Genomic DNA, 19,547 nt, shown 5'->3' on the forward strand with positions numbered 1-19,547 from the left:
GTCAATTTAATAATTTTTGTATAATTTATTTATTTACCATCTTTTTAGGGTAAATTTGACTATTTACTGGAGTATCTCAAAACATAAAAATCTGTTTTTGCAATTCAAAAGCTAAGCAATGCCTGGCTTGCCAGCATGTATCCCCTCATCGACCTCAAAATTTTCAACCAAATTGACCAAACTATCCAAAAATTCACCGCTAATTTAATTTGCTCCCATTATGGCAATTATCAAAGCAAACAAATACCATCTCCCAAAATCAAAACCTCCAGTCCAAACCAGCCGAGCCGAGATAAAAGGAAAAGCCAAGAAAAACTAAAGGCTGACAGATAGCGTAAGGCTTGACTAGGTCGGTGGGCCCAGCCGAACTGACCGGACTTCAAACACCAAATTCAAACGAGTTAATTAACGAATACAAAAACAAAATAAAATAATTGGGAAAAACAAAATAAACGGATACACGTTAAAAAAAGGATCGAAAAAAGCAAAAGTCACAACGTCCGTGATGGCCGAAGTATTCGCTCCCACGCGCCTGCGTCCCCATCATCATTACTTTCTCTCTCCTCTTTCTCTTCCTATCTCTCTCTACTTTCCTCTACTTTCTCTCTCTACATTGTCACTACTATATAAACTTGGCTCTCTCTTTGCCACTTCCACAACATCCACTCCATTTCATATTATCTCTCTTTCTAATCGAAACCCTAACCCTAGCTCTACCAGCTTTTCAGTATTTCTCAATGTCTGCGTTCGTGGAAGACCAAAGCACTAAGAAGCGAGTACGAGATGAATGGGACGAGTCAGAGCTGGACTCAGCCGAGGTGAAGAGACTCAGGGACGACCTCCTAAATCTCGACGACTCGGATCTCGGAACCAGTAGTCCTGACCTCGACTCATTTATGAAGAGCTTCGAAGAAGAGATCTCCGTGTCGCCGGCTCCACCGGCGAACGTTGTAGATCTGACGTCAGACGCCGGAGATTCCCAACCGGAGCTCGGCTACCTCTTGGAAGCCTCCGACGACGAGCTCGGCCTCCCCCCGTCGACTGCGTCGTCAAGCGAGGCGGAGAACAACGAAGAGACCGAGTTGGTCCGAGTTCCGACGGACTCGACCGGACTCGGCGAGTTATGGGGGTTTGATGATGAGATCCCGAGTTACGACTCGTTCGGGTTGGGAATCGTTGGTGGTGATAGTTATATTAATAACGGCGAGTACGTTGCGTTAGACGGGTTGTTCGTTCATTCGGATCAATTATTCGGGTCATCGGAATACCCGGATGGCTCGTGGTGGTCGGAAACGTTGCCGGCGCAGTAGTAACGGCGAAATGTTGTAGTGAAAAAGCATATTGTAAAGGTTTTTTTTGTTCTTTTATTAAACAGGGCTAAGGAATACCAAAAATTTCAGCCAGATCTGACTGTTGTTGATCTATTGCTTAAGAGTGGACAATACAGAGATGTGGATTTGATTGATTTTAGTTATTTAATTGGATGAAAATTAGATGTTAAAATTATTAAATTTTATATAATATTTGAAAATCCAGAAAATGGAGAGATGGAAAAACAAATCCTTACAGTTGAAAATTCCCAAACGAAACGATTAGTAGAAGATCAAAAATCAACTGTAATTTTAGATATTATGAGGATAATTATGAATATCATAAAAATTCAATATATACTATATTTTCTCAAGGGATTTGGATCCCCCTATCATTTCAAATGCAGGAATTAGGAAACACCAAAGTAATTCTAAAATTAATGATATATATTTTGCGCAACAAAAGTTCTAAGCGCCCATTTTTTTTATTTTTTTCCACCTTTTCTATTTTGTAATATTATTTAGAGGCACCTACCTACCTTGGCCACTATTACCTTTCTCGTAGACTGGTGTGAAATATTATTATTAATATTGCAAAGAAAATTGAGAATTTTGAATGGAAAAAATTAGACTTTTAAATGAAGAAGGAAATTTTAATTTTTTTTTAATTTAACATCTGAGCCATCCATCCGGTGCCACCCAGCACCGTATCCGAGCCATCCATCAACTGCATGAGCTGATGTGTGTACATCTTGGACGGCTTGGATGCGTCTAGTCGCACCTAATATCTATTTCATGAGAAGAATCAGTCTAACCTATCTAAACTAATGGTCGTAAGAGAGTGAGATGTCTCTCATGAAAAGGAGTAAGTATTGGGTGCACGCACCTAAGGCGTGTACATTTTGGATGGCCCGCATGTGCAAGATGCAACTGACACACCCGTTATCTATTTCATGAAAAGAGTTATGAGCTCCCGATTTAAATAATGGATAAATTATTATTATTATTATTGTTTTGTAAAAATAGAGTAAGTAAGTATTGGGTGCACCCAGCACAACTGACGCATGTACATTTTGGATGGCTCGAATGCACCAAATATTTATTCCATGAGAAGTGTCATGAGCTTTTCCTACCTAGCATATTTAACCATTAGATGAAACAACCTTTTGAAATGTGTGAAGAGTCAAAATAATTATTTAATATATTTAAATTAAAAAATAAGAATATTCGTAACTCTTCTTATGAGAAGGATCTCTTAAAAACATTACTCAATCGTCATCGTCGTCGTCGTCGATGGAGGTGTTATTAGTGTAAAGGTGGATGTGGAGGTAGAGTTAGCAGTGGTGGAAGGTGGTACGTGGTGGTGATGGAAGTCGGGGAAAGTGAAGGTGGAGATGGCGGCGGCGGTGGTGACGGTGATGGAAGTTGGTGGCGATGGTGGTAGAGGTGTCGGTAGTGGTCGAGGGTGGCGACGGCGGCAGTGGTGGTAGAGGTGATAAAAGTCGACGACAGTAGTGGTAGAGGTGGCGACGGTGTGATGGTGGTAGAAGACAGCTATGGTGGTGGTGGTGACAGTGACAAAGGTGGAAGGTGGTAGTGATAATAAAGGCAGCGACAGTGTAGTGGTAATGAAGACGGTCGTGGTAGTGGTGGCAATGACAGTGGTGGAAGACAGTGAAGGTGGTGATGGAAGAAGGTGGCCTTAGTGGAAGAAGGTGGCAGTAGTGAAAGTCGATGGTAGGGGTGGCCACAGTGGAAGTGGGGTGGAGGTGGCTAAAGGTAGTGGAGGTGACGGTGGTGTGTTGGTTGAAGGTGGCAATAATAGTGATGGTGGTTTTTGGACTTAGAACATGAGGATTTTTTGAGAACTTGATTTTTTAAAAAATATTGTTTGGGAATGGAATGACCATTCCATAGATTTAGCAGTAGAATAGATTTTTATTCCAATAAAATGGTCATTCTCACTTTAAATTGCATACCAAATAAGAAAATGATTGGAATAGACATCTCATTCCATTCCTGCACACTAAACTAAACGCAAGATTAGTTATTTAGTTATTTTTTAGATGTTGGGGTGAGATAAATACATTTGTCCACAAATAATTTTTATTTTTATAAAAAAAGAGTAATGCTATTATGCTTGATTTAAGTCTTTGTCATCAATGGATTCTTTCGTAAGGTATTTTGTATGCAAGTTTATCTTTTTTTTATTTAAAGCAATTTATGCATTAAATGTGTTTTCTTGAAATTGAAATAGGGAAAAGGAAATAAATATTAAATTGGAACCAAGGTAGTATATTTTATAATATAAAATTTAAGTTAATATGTTGAATTGGGAATGAATATCTATATTTGGAGATGATTCGGAACATTTTAACTGGAAAGGGGAAAAATTAGAAATATGAAATAAAATTCTTAATTGCATTAATTGATTAGATGAGCTGTAATATTATGTTGGAGGGTATACCAGCGATTAAACATAGAGAACTTGAAAGGCCCCACGGGCCCATAAATGATTAAACATTTTCTTACCGGGACTTTTAGGTGAATGGTACCAATTCCCAAATTTGGCAAAGGTGTTGGGTGCTTATCGTTCACCAACTCATTTGAGTTACACGTGCACAATATGTGTTATTTTTGCTCAACATTTAAGACTTGAATAAATTTGGTGTACAGTATGCACACCCAACATCCATTCGATTTGCTAGTTACAAGAGATTAAAGATAGAGAACTTGAAAGGCCTCATGAGCCCATAAATGATTAAAACATTCTTCAAACCAACTTTTACGTGAATTGATCCCAAACTTGGAAAAATATTGGGAGCGAATTGTACATCAGGTCAACCGAGTCATACGTGCCACAATAGGTGCCTACTCCTACTCGACGCTAACGGCTCAAAAAAGGCTGGTATAGGTTGTGCGTACCCAATGTCTATTCCCAAACTTCTGCTTCAGTACTACTTGAATTCTACCTCAGTGGGTCAGAGCTAGAAATTAAAGGCTGTCATTAATAGCTTCAAAATTTTCATTGAAACTTATGGTGATCAGGTCTGACATGCATTCATTTCATTTGAGGAGTTAAATAATTCTTGCAATAGAGTGAATTATTTAACATATTCTTTAAATTGGTTAAGTATATAATAAATAAGAAAGTAGGACCCTTCACTCGTTGCATGGTCATAACTTACAAATACTTTACCAAAATACATATATCATTTTTTTTGGCTCACATATATTAGCTTTTTGATTCTATTGTAAGTTCCCTTTATTCATTACGTGGTTGCATGTTTGATTTATCACTCAAAAAATAGTTATTAAAAATTAGAAAAAAACAAAAAACTATTTACAAGTTATCTAAAAATAGATTATTTTAAAAATAATTTTCAAGTATTTTTAACCAAATAAGTTTTTGTATACTCTTTAGACTTTGAGTAAAGTCCAGCAACACCCATGAGATATGTTAAAAGGACATTAAGATAAAACTTAGTTACTTTTGGGACAAAGACACCCTTAAGTTTGATACAATTATCAAAGAGACTCTAATGATAATGAATTGACATTTTTACCTTTTAACTTTTATACAAATAGTTTACTTTCTACCCTTCAAAAAAATAGGTCCTTTACTCTTTATCCTTCAAAAAAAATAAAATAAAATAAAATCTCCGGTGGTTTACTCTTTACCCTTCAAAAAAATAAAATAAAATAAAATCTCTGATTGTTTACTCTTTACCCTTCAAAAAATAAAATAAAAACAATCTTTTACGAAAGCAATAAAGTGTTGTCATTTCATGTTTTCTCTCCTTACCAAAAGAGGTTAACATTAGCTGTCTTCTACAATTTTTGCGCTTTTCTTTCCATAATTAACCCCAAATAGCTGGAAAATATGATGACAGCCACATGGGACATGATCCACCACTTGAGCAAACTTACAAGCCAACCCTAATTACAAGTGGACCTAGGCCCATCCAAACTAGTACCAATTGAAGTAAACATAGCCGAAAGTAGGTAGTCACGGGCTCATTGGTGAACAATTAAAAGTAGTCCGTAGCTTTTTGGTGAACAATTAAAAGCTTGGGTAGATACAACTAACAAATGCATACTATTATTATTACAGTTTTTTTGGTAAGTAATAAATGAATTTGAAATTTTGACCCTATTAATGTATTCTCATCTGACTTTTTATATGAGGTACATTTTGAATACTCCCTTTAACTCAATTTATGATAATGTGTAGGGTAGTTAACTTAAAGAGGATTTTTGTCCCTCTACGTGAATCACATAATAATTGTGCTGTGGTGCACTCTAGGTCACATAGAGTGAGAGGGGGAAAGAAAGTGACAGAACAAAAGTATCAAAGTTTAAAATTTTTTAAAGTAGGAACGTCTTGAGAGCGTTGTATATTCGATTTAAAAAAAATTATATCAGGTCATGACATATATATTTTATATTTATTTATTTATTTAAATTCGTATGCAAATATATTCATTATTATAGTTAACTTTTCTCACTAGTAATGCGTGACTTATTGTAGTATTGGAATACCTTATAGTTGGGGCAGACATGAAATTTAAGTAATCAATATATATATTGAGTAATAGTGTAAGTAATATATGCATATATGGTAATATAAGTGTTCTATATCACTAGACTTTAACAAATTTAGTTGTATAAAGTAAATTAGTATGAAAATCGCGAATTTGGAGCAAAAATTGAATTCACGGATTTTGTGCGAATTCACTCCCAAATCGCAAATTCGTGTGCGAAGCTTGAGAGCAAAACATCTTTGAACGAATTGTGTGACTTAGGGTGCACCTCATCATATAAGAGTTGAAGTACGCATCGATGGTCAGGATCCATTTGCCATATGGTATGAAGAGCAATGAGTTTTTCACATATAATCATCATTTTGATATGATTTTGTAAAATATGTAAAAATTAAAATAAATTATTTAATACATCTTTTAATTTATTACTTTTCTGTCCCAAAAAGAATGTTTCTTTTGAAAAATTGTGACTTACACAGTTCTTCAAAAGAGACATTTATTTTAAAATAGAGTGAGTAATTAATATGAATAGCTCATAAACTAAAAATGTGAGCTGCATGTATGTCTTAAATGAGCTTCTGAGAGTCTATGACAGGATTAGTCACACATGGGTGACTAATAAATAGTGAGTACAATACATGAACCTTGGTAAACCAAAGCCCAAGCCCAAGACCAAGACCAAGAGCAAGAGCAAGTCCATCTTATTGGATAGACTCCAAAAATCTGACCCAAGTTGAGTTGGGCATTATCTAAGCAATGCCTACACCAAAATGGACATGAGTTGGTAACATAAGCAGCCCAATATTTTTGTCCATAATCTCTAGCCCATTCCAAGTTCTACACCATTCGACTTTGCAACTTCTGCGCGCACACCTTCACGCACGCTCTGTGCCCTCTCTAACCTTCCATCTTCAGGTATGTGATGTCTCTCTCTCTCTTTCTCTCTCTCTCTCTCTCTCTCAAAATTATTGATTGTGTTCTCTACAAAGATTTCTGTGACTCTGCAAGTTCTACTCATTTAATTTGATTTTATTATCCTTATAATTGTCATTCTTTGCTGCGTGTAAGACATTGCAAATTTGCCTATATGTTTTTATTTTTATGTTTATATATTTTTTGGCAAGAATGGTAGGGGGAGGGGAGGGGAGGGGAGGGTGAAAGGTTCGAACGAGAGTAACCCAATCACGTGGACAACACAGTACTTGTTAATCTGCCTTTATGTTAGTTGATCACCTGGGCATTTTTTCTTTAAACATGTCTTTCAATGTTTCTACAGTATTATTTTGTGGGTTTTTGTTGATTTTTGCTTTTATGGGCATATGTCTGATTATCTATATTGTGGAAGGATTCATCTCCATAGAACTTTGTAACAATAGAAGCATTGCTTGGCAGTAAAATAACCTAGCATCGCATACTTATTTTGCATCCATGACAATGCATGGTTCAATCAGTTTCTATAATTATGTTATACTTGGGAGCACCGAATTGACCCATTGGATTTGAAATTAGAAGAAATTTAATTTAGAGTTGGTCAACGTATAGAAAATTTCCCTCGACTTGTAACTTTTTCCAGTAAACCCCCCTTGTCTATTATTTTACTAAAGAATTCCCTTGACTTGGAACTTCTTTCCAATAAATCCCTTTTGTCTAATTTTTTACCAAAGAACCCTCCTCAACTATAAGGGGGTAAAAGAGTTGATATTTGGACCAAAATGCCCTTTTATTTAAATCTTAATTTTCCCAAACTTCAAAAATTCATATCTCACAAACCGTACATTTAAAAATTGTAAATAATATATGTACAGAAAGTTTATGAAATAAGGATTCCAGAAATATAACATTTATACAACAAACCTTCATAACCAGAGAGAACTAGGCAATCTAAAAATCTACTCCAACAATTTTATTTTATTTTTAAAAAATAAAATACTCCAGATATTTGTAATTATTCATTTACATATGGAGTCGAATATATAAAAAATTTAGCCCTAACAGAGATCGATTTCATGACATGCGTCAAAGTATTTTCATTCTTTTATAGACTCACAATTTAAAAAAATATATAAAAATGAATATTCGGTCTCTGTTGGGGCGTTTTGTTTTTTTTTTTTTTTTTTTTTAATGTTATGCTCCATATGAAAATGAATAATTCTAAAAATTTTCTTGTAAATAACCCGAGTATTTTATAAAAAATAAAATAAAATAAATTTGTTGTGGTAGATTTTTAGATTGTCTATTTCTCTCTGGTTATGAAGTTTCGTTAAACAAATCTTATATTTCTGGAATTCTTATATAAGCTTTCCGTGCATATATTATTTGCAATATTTGGATGTACGGTTTATGAGATATGAGTTTTTGAAGTTCGAAAAAATTAAGATTTAAATAAAAGGGCATTTTGGTCCAAATATCAACTATTTTACCTCCTTAAATAGTTGAGGGGATTCTTTGGTAAAAAGTTAGACAAGAGGGATTTATTGGAAATGGTTACAAGTCGAGTAGGGTTCTTTGGTAAAACATTAGGCGAGGGTTTACTGGAAGATGTTACAAGTCGAGGATGTTACAAGTCGAGGAGTTTTGTACTTCGCCCGTTTAAAGTTTGAACTAAATTTTTTTTTTTTTGAACATAGCTTTATTTTCTAATGAAGCGGGTTAAGGAACCACACACTTATCTGTTATCGTAAATCCATCTCAGCTCTGCGTTTGCCTCATATGACCACACTTGACATTCTGTGCTCTCCTAGGGACTCAGACAAAACTGTTTCTTTCTCTTTACGGGTTTTTGTGTGTGTAAATCATCTATGTTGTGGGCTTTTCAAATCTTGATTATCTGGCATATCTAAATTGAACAAGTCTATTGATCTAATGCTTTCGTTAGTTATTACTTGGAGTGAGTAGCTTTGGATTGAGGATCTAAAACACATGTACATAGAATGCTCAGGATGTAAATAATATTTTTCTTAAATCTGATATGCAATTGCCTTATATTTTGTAGTCATGGAGGAACAGTTCATACTGAGAGTTCCACCTTCTGTTGCGGAGCGTATAGAATGCCTTTTGAGTAAGAATGCTTCTTCTGAGGATAAGTCATTGGATTTGTCTTTCTCTGGTGAGAATATGTATCAAAGATTTTTGAACTTCTTTAAAACTAACATCCACTGGATCTCTTTGTTGTTGTTGCGTGTTGACATCCTTTAAAAAGATGCATGGTGCACCCTGTTTTGCTTCTCTACCCTTAATTAAGCAATATTTACTTTCATCCGCCAAATATTATTTTCATTTAGATTTCATTGTACGTGAATATTTCATTGAAGAAACAACTGTTTCATTGTGTGCAACTTAAACGACATGGGATTTTTATTTTATTTTTAATGATCCTTTACTTGAGAAATGGTTTAAATTTTGAAATATCTCTTGGTTTTAGGCTGCCATGTATTTAGATGATATCTTTAAAGAAAACATATGGTTAAATGTAGTTCTCTTTTCCCCTCGTAAAAATATGTAGTTTTTCACTTTGAATTTTATGTTTTCCTCTTTATTTGATCTAGTATTTTGGCTTCCCATTAGAACACACTGTTAGTCTAAGACGAGAAGACAAGAAAATTGGAAACTATAATTAGTCGGGAAATAGTGTTGCACTTGATCATGTGAAATATGCTGAACAATTATTTTATACACTATCCATATGAGAAGCTGAGCAACAGGATAAGGCGTACAAAATTCAACATTGTGTTAGATCACAACAGGCCCGGGTCAACTGGTGGTGCAGCTCATAAGAAGTCTAAGGAAGAGAAAATTCAAAGAAGTAAGTTCAGTTTCACGGCAGCATCAACTTGGCACCTTGCATAACTAAGTTTTGACTTTTGAGTCACGTTTAGTCTGTCTGGCATTAGACATTCTAAGGCAGTATCACTTTCCCAAAGCTCCATAAGTTCATGAAATTTCTCTTGAATTTGTTTTGTTTGAATTGAAACCACAGTGATCTATATGTTGACTTATAACGACTGAAGAATAATCGGGAGACACTTTTATTGTTACCCTAAGGTAGCTTAGAAGTGAACGTGTTAAAGAACAATAATTGCTAGAGTTGTAATACTGAGAAGGAAAATGCTTTATGATGACCACTTGAGTTTGTAAGGTCGTGATACATGTTTTTTCGTGTTTGCATTACTCTTTTAAGAACAAAATGTGATAATTAAGTAAACATTAGCTGATTTAATTGTTACCCAACTCCCCCCTCCCCTCTTTCTCTCAGTATACTTGTGAACTTGGAATTTTATATATTTCAGAGGATAGGAGGAGGAGGACATTTGTCATAGGCAACGATCATTTCCCCCCATCCCTCTTGGATCTCCCTTGCATTTAAGAACAAAATGTGATATAAAGTAAACACTTGCTGATTTAATAGTTGCCCAACTTCACCTCTCTTTCTCTCTCGGTTGACTTGTGAACTTAGAATTTTTTATGTTTCAGAGGATGGGAGGAGCGGCACGTTTGTCATAGGCAACGATCATTTTCCCACATCCCTCTTGGATCTCCCTTGCACTGTGGAATCATACAAAACTTATGATGATAACGGGCTGATCAAAACTGCAGACATTGGTCAAGTAGCCTGTTTCTTGACATTATTTCCTTACAATTAAATGCATTATTGCTTTATTTTTAATGCAATTCCACGAATTTGTGGGGTTGTGACAGATGCATATGGTGAGAGAAGCGGGAGATACTGCTCCAGATATGGTGGAATACTGACATGGCCTCACTCCTCCAATGAGGGATGCTCGAAGGAGAAGATTTCGTAGGGAGCCTGATCTAAATGTATTAGTAGACTCTTGATTGCGCCCTTAATGTTATTTCTATTGCACTTCTTTTTTTGGGAAAAGAATTTAAAGAAGCTGCATATGTAGGCATCACATGATTTCAAATGGGAAGTTATCATCTCACCTACATAGAGTTATCTAAACTTTGTAATTACTGACGTTGATTAGGATGTAGCCACATTGTTAGCTTGTTTTCCTCCTCAATCCTTATTTTCTGCTTTATTCCACTATATAATTTTTCTTATCCAAGTTTTTTTTACTGATTTATGATTTTGTTACATTTTCCAGCCTGAGCTTGTACGACGTGTTGAGAAGGATCTGGTGAACATCATGGCTGGCGGAACAGCTGAGAATGCTGATATCCTTGCTGTTGATTTTGTTTCATTTAGTCAAGTAACACACTCGTACCCTCTTCCTTTTTCTCTTTTTCTCCTGACAAGCACACACATAGGGGCGCGCTCACACACACATGCCTAAACTGGGATGTGAATCCAACCCCCTACCCCTTATGGTGATGGCTAAAGAAACTCAAAATAGACAGATAGTGGTGACACATACATAACCACTAAACGGCAAAATGTTGATTCAGCTTACAACTGTGAATTGACATCTAAAAACCTCCATCAAATTGTGAAAAATTAATTTATTTTCCAATGAAGTATGCCATCTAAGTCAACATTTTAGAATCACCGAGTGCAGCAGTTCTTATACAAAGTAGAAACTGAAGACTTATATAAACTCTCTTTTTTGTTTGGCCGAATAGAAAACTTCATTTTCTTGGTTTGACTTGACATACTTCGTTCTGGGAAAAGAAAAAATAGGCTATTGGGAGCTCTGTTCTCACGTTATCGTTATTCCTTGACTGAATAGATCACATGTCGAAGTGGCAGCTGATCAGGAGGAAGATGGTGATGAGAATGCTCGTAGTGCAGGTAAGAAACCGGTACCTATTCCTGCAGCGAAGTCTGATGTTCAGGAGACTGGAACAAATGCTGGGGAGCCTGACAGAAGTGATTCTGATGTGTCTGATGATTCCATATAAATCGGAATTCTGATGTAGAAATATGTATATATTGAACAGCAAAGCTGATATATCTGATTATAATATTCTCCATTTTGATCTGGTTGTAGTTTTCTGTTGGGCAATATATCTATTTCATTGGATTCATGTGGAGTTTTATAAGATTGTATATACATTAGGATACTTTGCCTATTGGTTTTGTGAAATTAAGTAATGTGGGTTAATATTCTATATATAGTCATATATGTGAGAGTTGCACTACACAATCAACCGGATTTGATACCAGTTGTTGTAACGGAAACGCAAAATAAACAACACTGTTCAAGAAATAAACAAGCAATCACAAAAAATAAAAAATAAAAATCACACACAAGAACACAAGATATACATAGTTCGTCCAAATCTTAGGGCTACGTCCATGGAGCACACCGAACAAATTCATTATGAAAAAGATGAAGAATTGCAAGGAGAATTCTCTCTTAATCTCTATCAATTGCTCCATCTTGTATTGGCATATATTTTTCTCTAACTTTCCCACTATATTTATAGAGTCCCCAAACTTGTCCTATAAGAATTTGCTTTTTGTATAATCCAAAACCAATAAGAAAATTAAATCAGATCAGGAAACTGAATTTTCCTTAAACCAATAAGGAAGTTAAAACAAATTAGGAAACTGAATTTTTCCCTAAAATTCAGTACTCTTGAAGTTTCCATATAATTAAATCTTCCTAAAAAATAATTACCTAATCAGACTCCACAAAACCACAACAATCTCCCACTTGGAGGCTGGAGCACTTGTAAACCCATTCCATCTTCTTCTCATGCACGTCCCATACATGTCGGTGCGCTTCTTTCTGTCTTCAAGCTAGAAGACCAACTGAAGTTGCGCACAACTTCAGTTTCTCTATGGTCATTGTCTTGGTCAACATGTCAACCGGATTCTTGGTGCCAATTATTTTAACAAAAATCTGATAAAGTGATACCAAAATCCTATATGCTTGGTCCTTGAATAAAATGCTGAATTCTTTGCCAGATGTATCGCACTCTGACTATCACTGTGCAAAACATTTTTCACTGTGCAAAACATTCTTCTCCTGTTCGAATCCCAACTCTGTCAACAAACCTTGTAACCAAATCATCTCTTTACTAGCCTCTGTCATCACCACATACTCTGCCTCTGTAGTAGATAACGCTACAATCATCTGTATTTGCAAAACCCAACTAACTGCAGTTGTACCCACCATGAACACATACCCGGTAGTACTTCTTTTGTGGTCCACCTCGCCAGCAAAGTCTGAATCTACATAGCCATGTAGCTTCACTTCGCCCCTTTTGAAACATAGGCATCTGTCTGTTGTACCCGTAGATATCTCAATATCCACTTTACTACTTCTCAGTGTAGCTTGCCCGGATCCTTCATGAACCTACTTACTGCTCCCACTGTATATGCAATGTCTGGTCTTGTGCACACCATGGCATACATCAAACTTCCAATGGTTGAGGCATATGGAATTTTAGCTATGAAGTTTTTCTCATCTTCTGTCTTCGGACACTGATCTTGAGATAAGCGGAAATGATTAGCTAAGGGACTACTCACCGCCTTAGCATTATTCATGTTGAACCTCTTCAAAACCCGTTCAACGTACTCAGCCTGAGACAACTGCAAAATACCTTTATGTTTGTCTCTGCTAATCCTCATCCCAATAATCTGCTTTGTTGCACCAAGATCCTTCATCTCGAATTCAGTAGACAACTGTTTTTTCAATTTGATAATTTCTTCAAAATTAAAACCTGCCACTAACATGTCATCAACACAAAGTAGAAGAATAATGAAACTTGACTTGAACCTCTTGAAGTAGCAGCAATGGTCAACATTGCACTTGTTGTAGCTAAGTCGCTTCATAAAACCATCAAACTTCTTGTACCACTGCCTCGGGGCTTGCTTCAAACCATATAAGCTTTTCTTCAATTTGCACACTAGTTTCTCTTTCCCTTTGACTGAGAAACCCTCCGGTTGTTGCATGTAAATCTCCTCCTCAAGGTCACCATTAAGGAAGGTAGTTTTAACATCTAACTGCTCAAGGTGCAACCCCTCTGCTGCAACAATGCTAAGAACTGAGCGAATGGTACTCAGTTTCACAACCGGGGAAAAATGTCTGTGTAGTCAATGCCTTGCTTTTGCTGAAAGTCTTTGACCACCATTCTCACCTTGTATCTCTTGGAACCATCATGTTCCTCTTTCACCTTGTACACCCATTTGTTGTGAAGAGCTTTCTTTCCCTTGGGCAACTTGGATAGTTCCCATGTTTTGTTAGAGATAAGGGACTTCATCTCATCTTCCATTGTAAGCTCCCACTTGCTAGCATCTTTAACCTGACATGCTTCATCATAGCATTCAGGCTCACCATCATCTGTGAATAACATATAATCCAAATATTTCCTATTCGGTACATGAGGTCGCGTAGACCTTTTAGGTGCAGGCATAGGAATTGGAATTTGCGGTGAACTATGCTCTGTGAGTTCTGGCCAAGAACCCTCATCTGTCTGTTCCGCATCAATACTATCTGGATCATTATCTAACTCAACAAATTCAGGCTTACTCTGTATAGGACTAGTTAACTGTGTTGCATCTCTATCCTTGTACATCACCTTCTCGTTTAAAATCACATCTCTACTTCTGATAATTTTCTTGTTCTGATTATCCCAGAGTCGATAACCAAACTCATCTCTGCCATACCCAACGAAGATGCATTTTAGTGACTTGGGGTCGAGCTTTCCCCCTATCATGGTTACTAATATGCGTATATGCAATACAACCAAAAACTTTTAACCATGAAAGATTTACCTCTTTGCCACTCCATACCTCTTCTGGTATTCGATGCTCCAAAGGCACCGATGGTCCACGATTAATTAGGTAGGATGCTGTATTGACCGCTTCTGCCAAAAACTGTTTGGGTAGACCCGAATGTATGCGCATACTTCTGGCTCTTTCTGTCAATGTTCGGTTTATCCGTTTTGCCACCCCATTCTGGCTCTTTCTGTCAATGTTCGGTTTATCCGTTTTGCCACCCCATTCTGGTGTGGGGTTCCTTGCACAGTCCTCTCTAATATGATCCCATTATCAAAACAGAACTTCTTGAACCCAGTGTCTTCATACTCACCATCATTGTCTGATCTCAACCTCTTGATCTTCAAACCTGTCTTATTCTCCACCATGGCCTTCCACTTCTTAAACACATCAAATACCTCAGATTTGTGCTTCAAAAAATAAACACATACCTTCCTCGTGTGATCATTAATGAAAGTCACGAAGTAGGATTTTTCGCCAATGGATGAAACAGTGGTTGGCCCCCAAACATATGTGTGAACTAACTCAAGTTTCTCCTTTCTGAGATCTCTGTCACTCTTCTTAAAACTGACCCTCTTTTGCTTACCCATCACGCAACTCTCACAGAAGTCAATATCAATTGCCCGTATGCCTAGTAGTTTTCCCTTTAAGTGCATAATTTTGAGCCCCCTTTCACTCATGTGACTTAGTCTCTGGTGCCAAAGGTTGTGATCTTCTTTATTTTCTGCAACTGCTATAGACCCATAAGCATTGGTAGTTGTGTAGAGAGTGCCAGATTTCTTACCATGTGCAATGGTCATAGCGCCTCTAGAAACTTTCCACGAGTCTCCATTAAAGGTTGTAACAAAACCTTCATCTGACAATTGTCCCACCGAAATCAGATTCTTCCTCAAATCAGGGATGTGTCTCACATCCTTTAACTTCCAAGCTGACCTATTCAACTTGATTTGCAATTCACCCTTCCTAACGACGCTGCAAGGCTGATCATCACTAAGATACACCTTACCAAGGTTACTCGGTTCATAGCTATTAAATAGCTCTTTGTTTGAGGTACCATGAAACGATGCGCCAGAATCTAAAACCCATGACTTCACCTTGCTCTTCAAAGAGCATATCAATGCATCATCTGATTCTTCTGAGACAAAGTTTGCTTCAGTTTTTCTTTCGGTTCCCTTCTTTGGAAGTCTGCAATCAGCACAGTAATGTCCCTTCTTTCCACAATTCCAACACTCAATGTCATTGAAATCTATGGAATTCCTGAAATTTTGAGACTGTGTCCTTCCATTTCTTGACTTGGATCTGCCTCTGTTTCTATTATTGTTGCCCTTTTTCTTGTTTGAACCCTTGCCTCTACTTTCAACATTCAACGTCGAACCACTGGTGGAAAACCCTGAAGTTTGCCTTCTGATTTCTTCAGTCAGAATTATGCTCACAACTTCATCAAACTTCAACTTGGTCTTCCCTGCAGAGCTACTGATCGCTGTAACTGTGCCACTCCAACTCTCGGGTAACTGCCCTAGAATTAGCAGTACTCGGACCTCGTCTTTGAAGTCGATATCAACAGACTCTAATTGCCCAACTATCTCGTTGAACGCATTTAAATGTTCGTTGAACTTACCACCTTCGACCATCTTCATGTTAAATAACTTCTTAATCAAGTGCACCTTGTTCGCTGTAGAAGGCTGTTCATACATACTAGAAAAGGCTGTCATAAGAGACTTCGTCGTCTTCTCGTTCTTGATATTGAAGGCAACTGACTTTGACAACGTCAATCTGACGGTGCCAAAAGTATTCCTATCAAGTAATTCCCATTCTACATCCGTTGTATCCTCTGGCTTTTCTCCCAAATGTTGATACAGATTTTTTTGAAACAAGAGGTCTTCAATTTGCATCTTCCAGAAATCGAAGTTTGTACCATCGAACTTCTCGATCATGGATGTGGATGTCTTATCTTCTGATGCCATTACTCCCACTCGAACGGACAGATCTGATCGAAAGACTTTCGGAATTTCGTCAAACACCTTCTGTGCCTTAGGTTCTCAACCAAAGGCTCTGATACCAGTTGTTAGAGTTGCACTACGCAATCAACTGAATTTGATACCAGTTGTTATGGTGGAAACGCAAAATAAACAACACTGTTCAAGAAATAAACAAGCAATCACGAAGAATAAAAAAAAAAAATCACACACAAGAACACAAGATATATATGGTTCACCCAAATCTTAGGGCTACGTCCATGGAGCACACCAAACAAATTCACTCTCAATCTCTCTCAATTGCTCTCTTTTGTATTGACACACATTTTTCTCTAACTTTCTTACCCTATTTATAGAGTCCCCAAACTTGTCCTACAAAAATTTACATTTTGTAGAATCCAAAACCAATAAGAAAATTAAATCAAATCAAAAAACTAAATTTTCCTTAAACCAATAAGGAAGTTAAAACAGATTATCCCTAGAATTCAGTACTCTTAAAGTTTTTATATAATTAAATTTTTTTTAAAAAAAATTACTTAATCAGGCTTCATAAAACCACAACAATATATATTTGGGCAACCTTTTGTTTCATATTATGTAAATTTTGGTGGGTGAAATTCAACACTATCAATTTTTATAATGACGTGAAATTCACCTCTAAACAACAGTAACCAAGTTTAAACAAATGAATTTCATATCATTATAATGACAACCAAATAGTAACCCAATTCATTATAATGACAAATGAATTTCACGTCACTGTAAGCCCGTTCAAAGTCCCGAAAAGATCTTCGAATTTATGCTTATTTTCAACTCCTCGAAACATTTCGTCGCTTATTAGGTCTCCACATGTAAGTTTTTCCTCGTTTGAACCTTGTCCTCAACTATTACAGCCATTTTGAGACTGGCTGTGCCAAATATGGCCCACACACACACACACACACACAAAATCTCACACATGGTTATCATGGCAAGAGTGTAAGACCACAGCGCTAGTTCCTGAAGAGGTCGGACTCAGCTTTGGACACATCATGGGGACCATTTTCAAGTTTGGTGAAGCTGAGCTTCCATGAGTTGCTGTACTTTCAATTAAATTAACTGAAAATGATTGCTTAAATAGATAATAAAATAGCATATCAGTTATTTAAATATGATCGGTTAAATATATTTTTATATATATGATACGGTGATCCTATATTTTCATTTAAAAAAAAAATAATGAAAAAATTAAAATAAATAAATTTAAGTTGTTGATGAAAAATGGGGACCACCCTTCGGCGGAATATCGATCAAGTTTTAAATCAGACGGTGATCAGTAATTCCACGCGCGAGATAATCATGATTCTCACTCCATCCCATTCTTGTCTTGTCAGACACACTAAAACTCCGAACTCTCTCTCTCCTCCTGGAAAAGCCACATAACTAATCCCAAACTCCTTCATGAAGTTGAAAAACACGCTCCTCTAACGAGTTTTAGGGACAAATTTAATTCATGAATCATATTATTATTGATTTTAATTATATTTCACTATATATATATATATTTGGCAATTAAAAAAGCCACATAACTAATCCCAAACTCCTTCATGAAGTTGAAAAACACGCTCCTCTAACGAGTTTTAGGGACAAATTTAATTCATGAATCATATTATTATTGATTTTAATTATATTTCACTATATATATATATATTTGGCAATTAAATTAGCCAAATATATATATATTTGATTAGGAATGAGGAGAAGATAATACTTGGAATAAGGTCATATAAAATCATTAGGATTTAAACACACAAGCAAGAGTTTGAGATAGACTTGGGCACTATGTGATAAGCAAAGGTAGTATTTAATTTTGAAGGTCTTAATTTTGTTTTTTAGAAAAATATATTTATTCAATTAAGTGAGGTTATTACACAATTTGAGTATTATTTAAATCAATAAGTGCCATTGAAAAAGATTTAAAAGTTTAAGTGGCAGTAATTTCACCAATCACTAAATGTGAACACTTTGAAATTAAAATATATATATATATATATATATATATATATATATATATATATATTAATTCTCAATTTAAAAATATCTCCTAAAACTTCGTTTTTAAAATTTAGTAATAAAATTTTCAATTAGTTAATGAATCATAACAAATCAATTCTATGTAATTCAGGGGAAAAAATTCTATGATAAATCTAATTCAAAAGTGTTCACAAATAAATATATACAAGTGGGATCCATATGACATAATACCTTTCTTTCTTCTCTTCTCCTCTTCATAAAATAAAAGATTAATTTTTGGTCTTTAAAGTTTTAATTTATTTTATTTGTACGGTCTCTATTTAGGTTTATGGATTCTACTAATTTTTTATTTTTTATTTTTTTTCGGTGATAAACTAGGGGGAGGGGAATTGGAATAGGGCAAACCTGCTCGTGAAGCTAAACACTCTATTAATTATGTTACTGAGTAATTCCCTGTTACTACTACTATATTTAAGGATCTATATATATATATATATATATATATTTAAAGATCTATATATATATATATATTTTTTTTGCTATTCCAATTATCAGTGTCTAATAAATAATCTTAATTAATAATAAATAAAAATAAATTTTACAAGTGTCATGTTGCCCGAGTGATTGAGTTAATCCCCTTGAACCTGTATTCGAGTCTTGCCAATCAACAATACATAAATCATTTGGCAACATTTTTCTAGGGTTATTATCTCTACGATGTGTACTTAAGGATGAGAATGAGGCAGTTTGGGGTGGGAATCCCCATCCCCATTCCATTTTAATTTTTTCATTCCTCTAATCGCCCCAAAACTTGTCAGATTTTTCAAAACAACCCCATCCCCTTTACATAATTGGTTCCCTAAAACTATCCCCAACGGTACGGGTTGGGGTGAGAATTTTTGTCATCTTTACTCGTAATTTTTTTTTTTAATAAGATTTAAAAACGAGAAAAGAAATGAAGACTAGGGTTTCATCATGTGATACATGTATATAACTCAACTTAATATATTCAGTAATA

At 35.8% G+C, this 19,547-nt stretch overlaps 1 protein-coding gene and 1 pseudogene across 1 annotated transcript; both read left to right on the plus strand.

The window, feature by feature from the left end:
* Positions 1-637: 637 nt before the first annotated feature.
* LOC132302631 (uncharacterized) lies at positions 638-1,474 on the plus strand. Its single transcript, XM_059799540.1, has one exon. The coding sequence runs from the start codon at positions 738-740 to the stop codon at positions 1,308-1,310; it is 573 nt and encodes a 190-aa protein (XP_059655523.1). The 5' UTR covers positions 638-737; the 3' UTR covers positions 1,311-1,474.
* Positions 1,475-8,848: 7,374 nt separating this feature from the next.
* On the plus strand, positions 8,849-11,744 carry LOC132304679 (transcription initiation factor TFIID subunit 7-like; annotated as a pseudogene).
* Positions 11,745-19,547: the final 7,803 nt, after the last annotated feature.

This window comes from Cornus florida, unplaced genomic scaffold, assembly GCF_030987335.1.
Source record: "Cornus florida cultivar Cherokee Brave unplaced genomic scaffold, ASM3098733v1 CherokeeBrave_3.0.0_Hap2_Chr04, whole genome shotgun sequence".
Lineage (NCBI taxonomy): Eukaryota > Viridiplantae > Streptophyta > Magnoliopsida > Cornales > Cornaceae > Cornus > Cornus florida.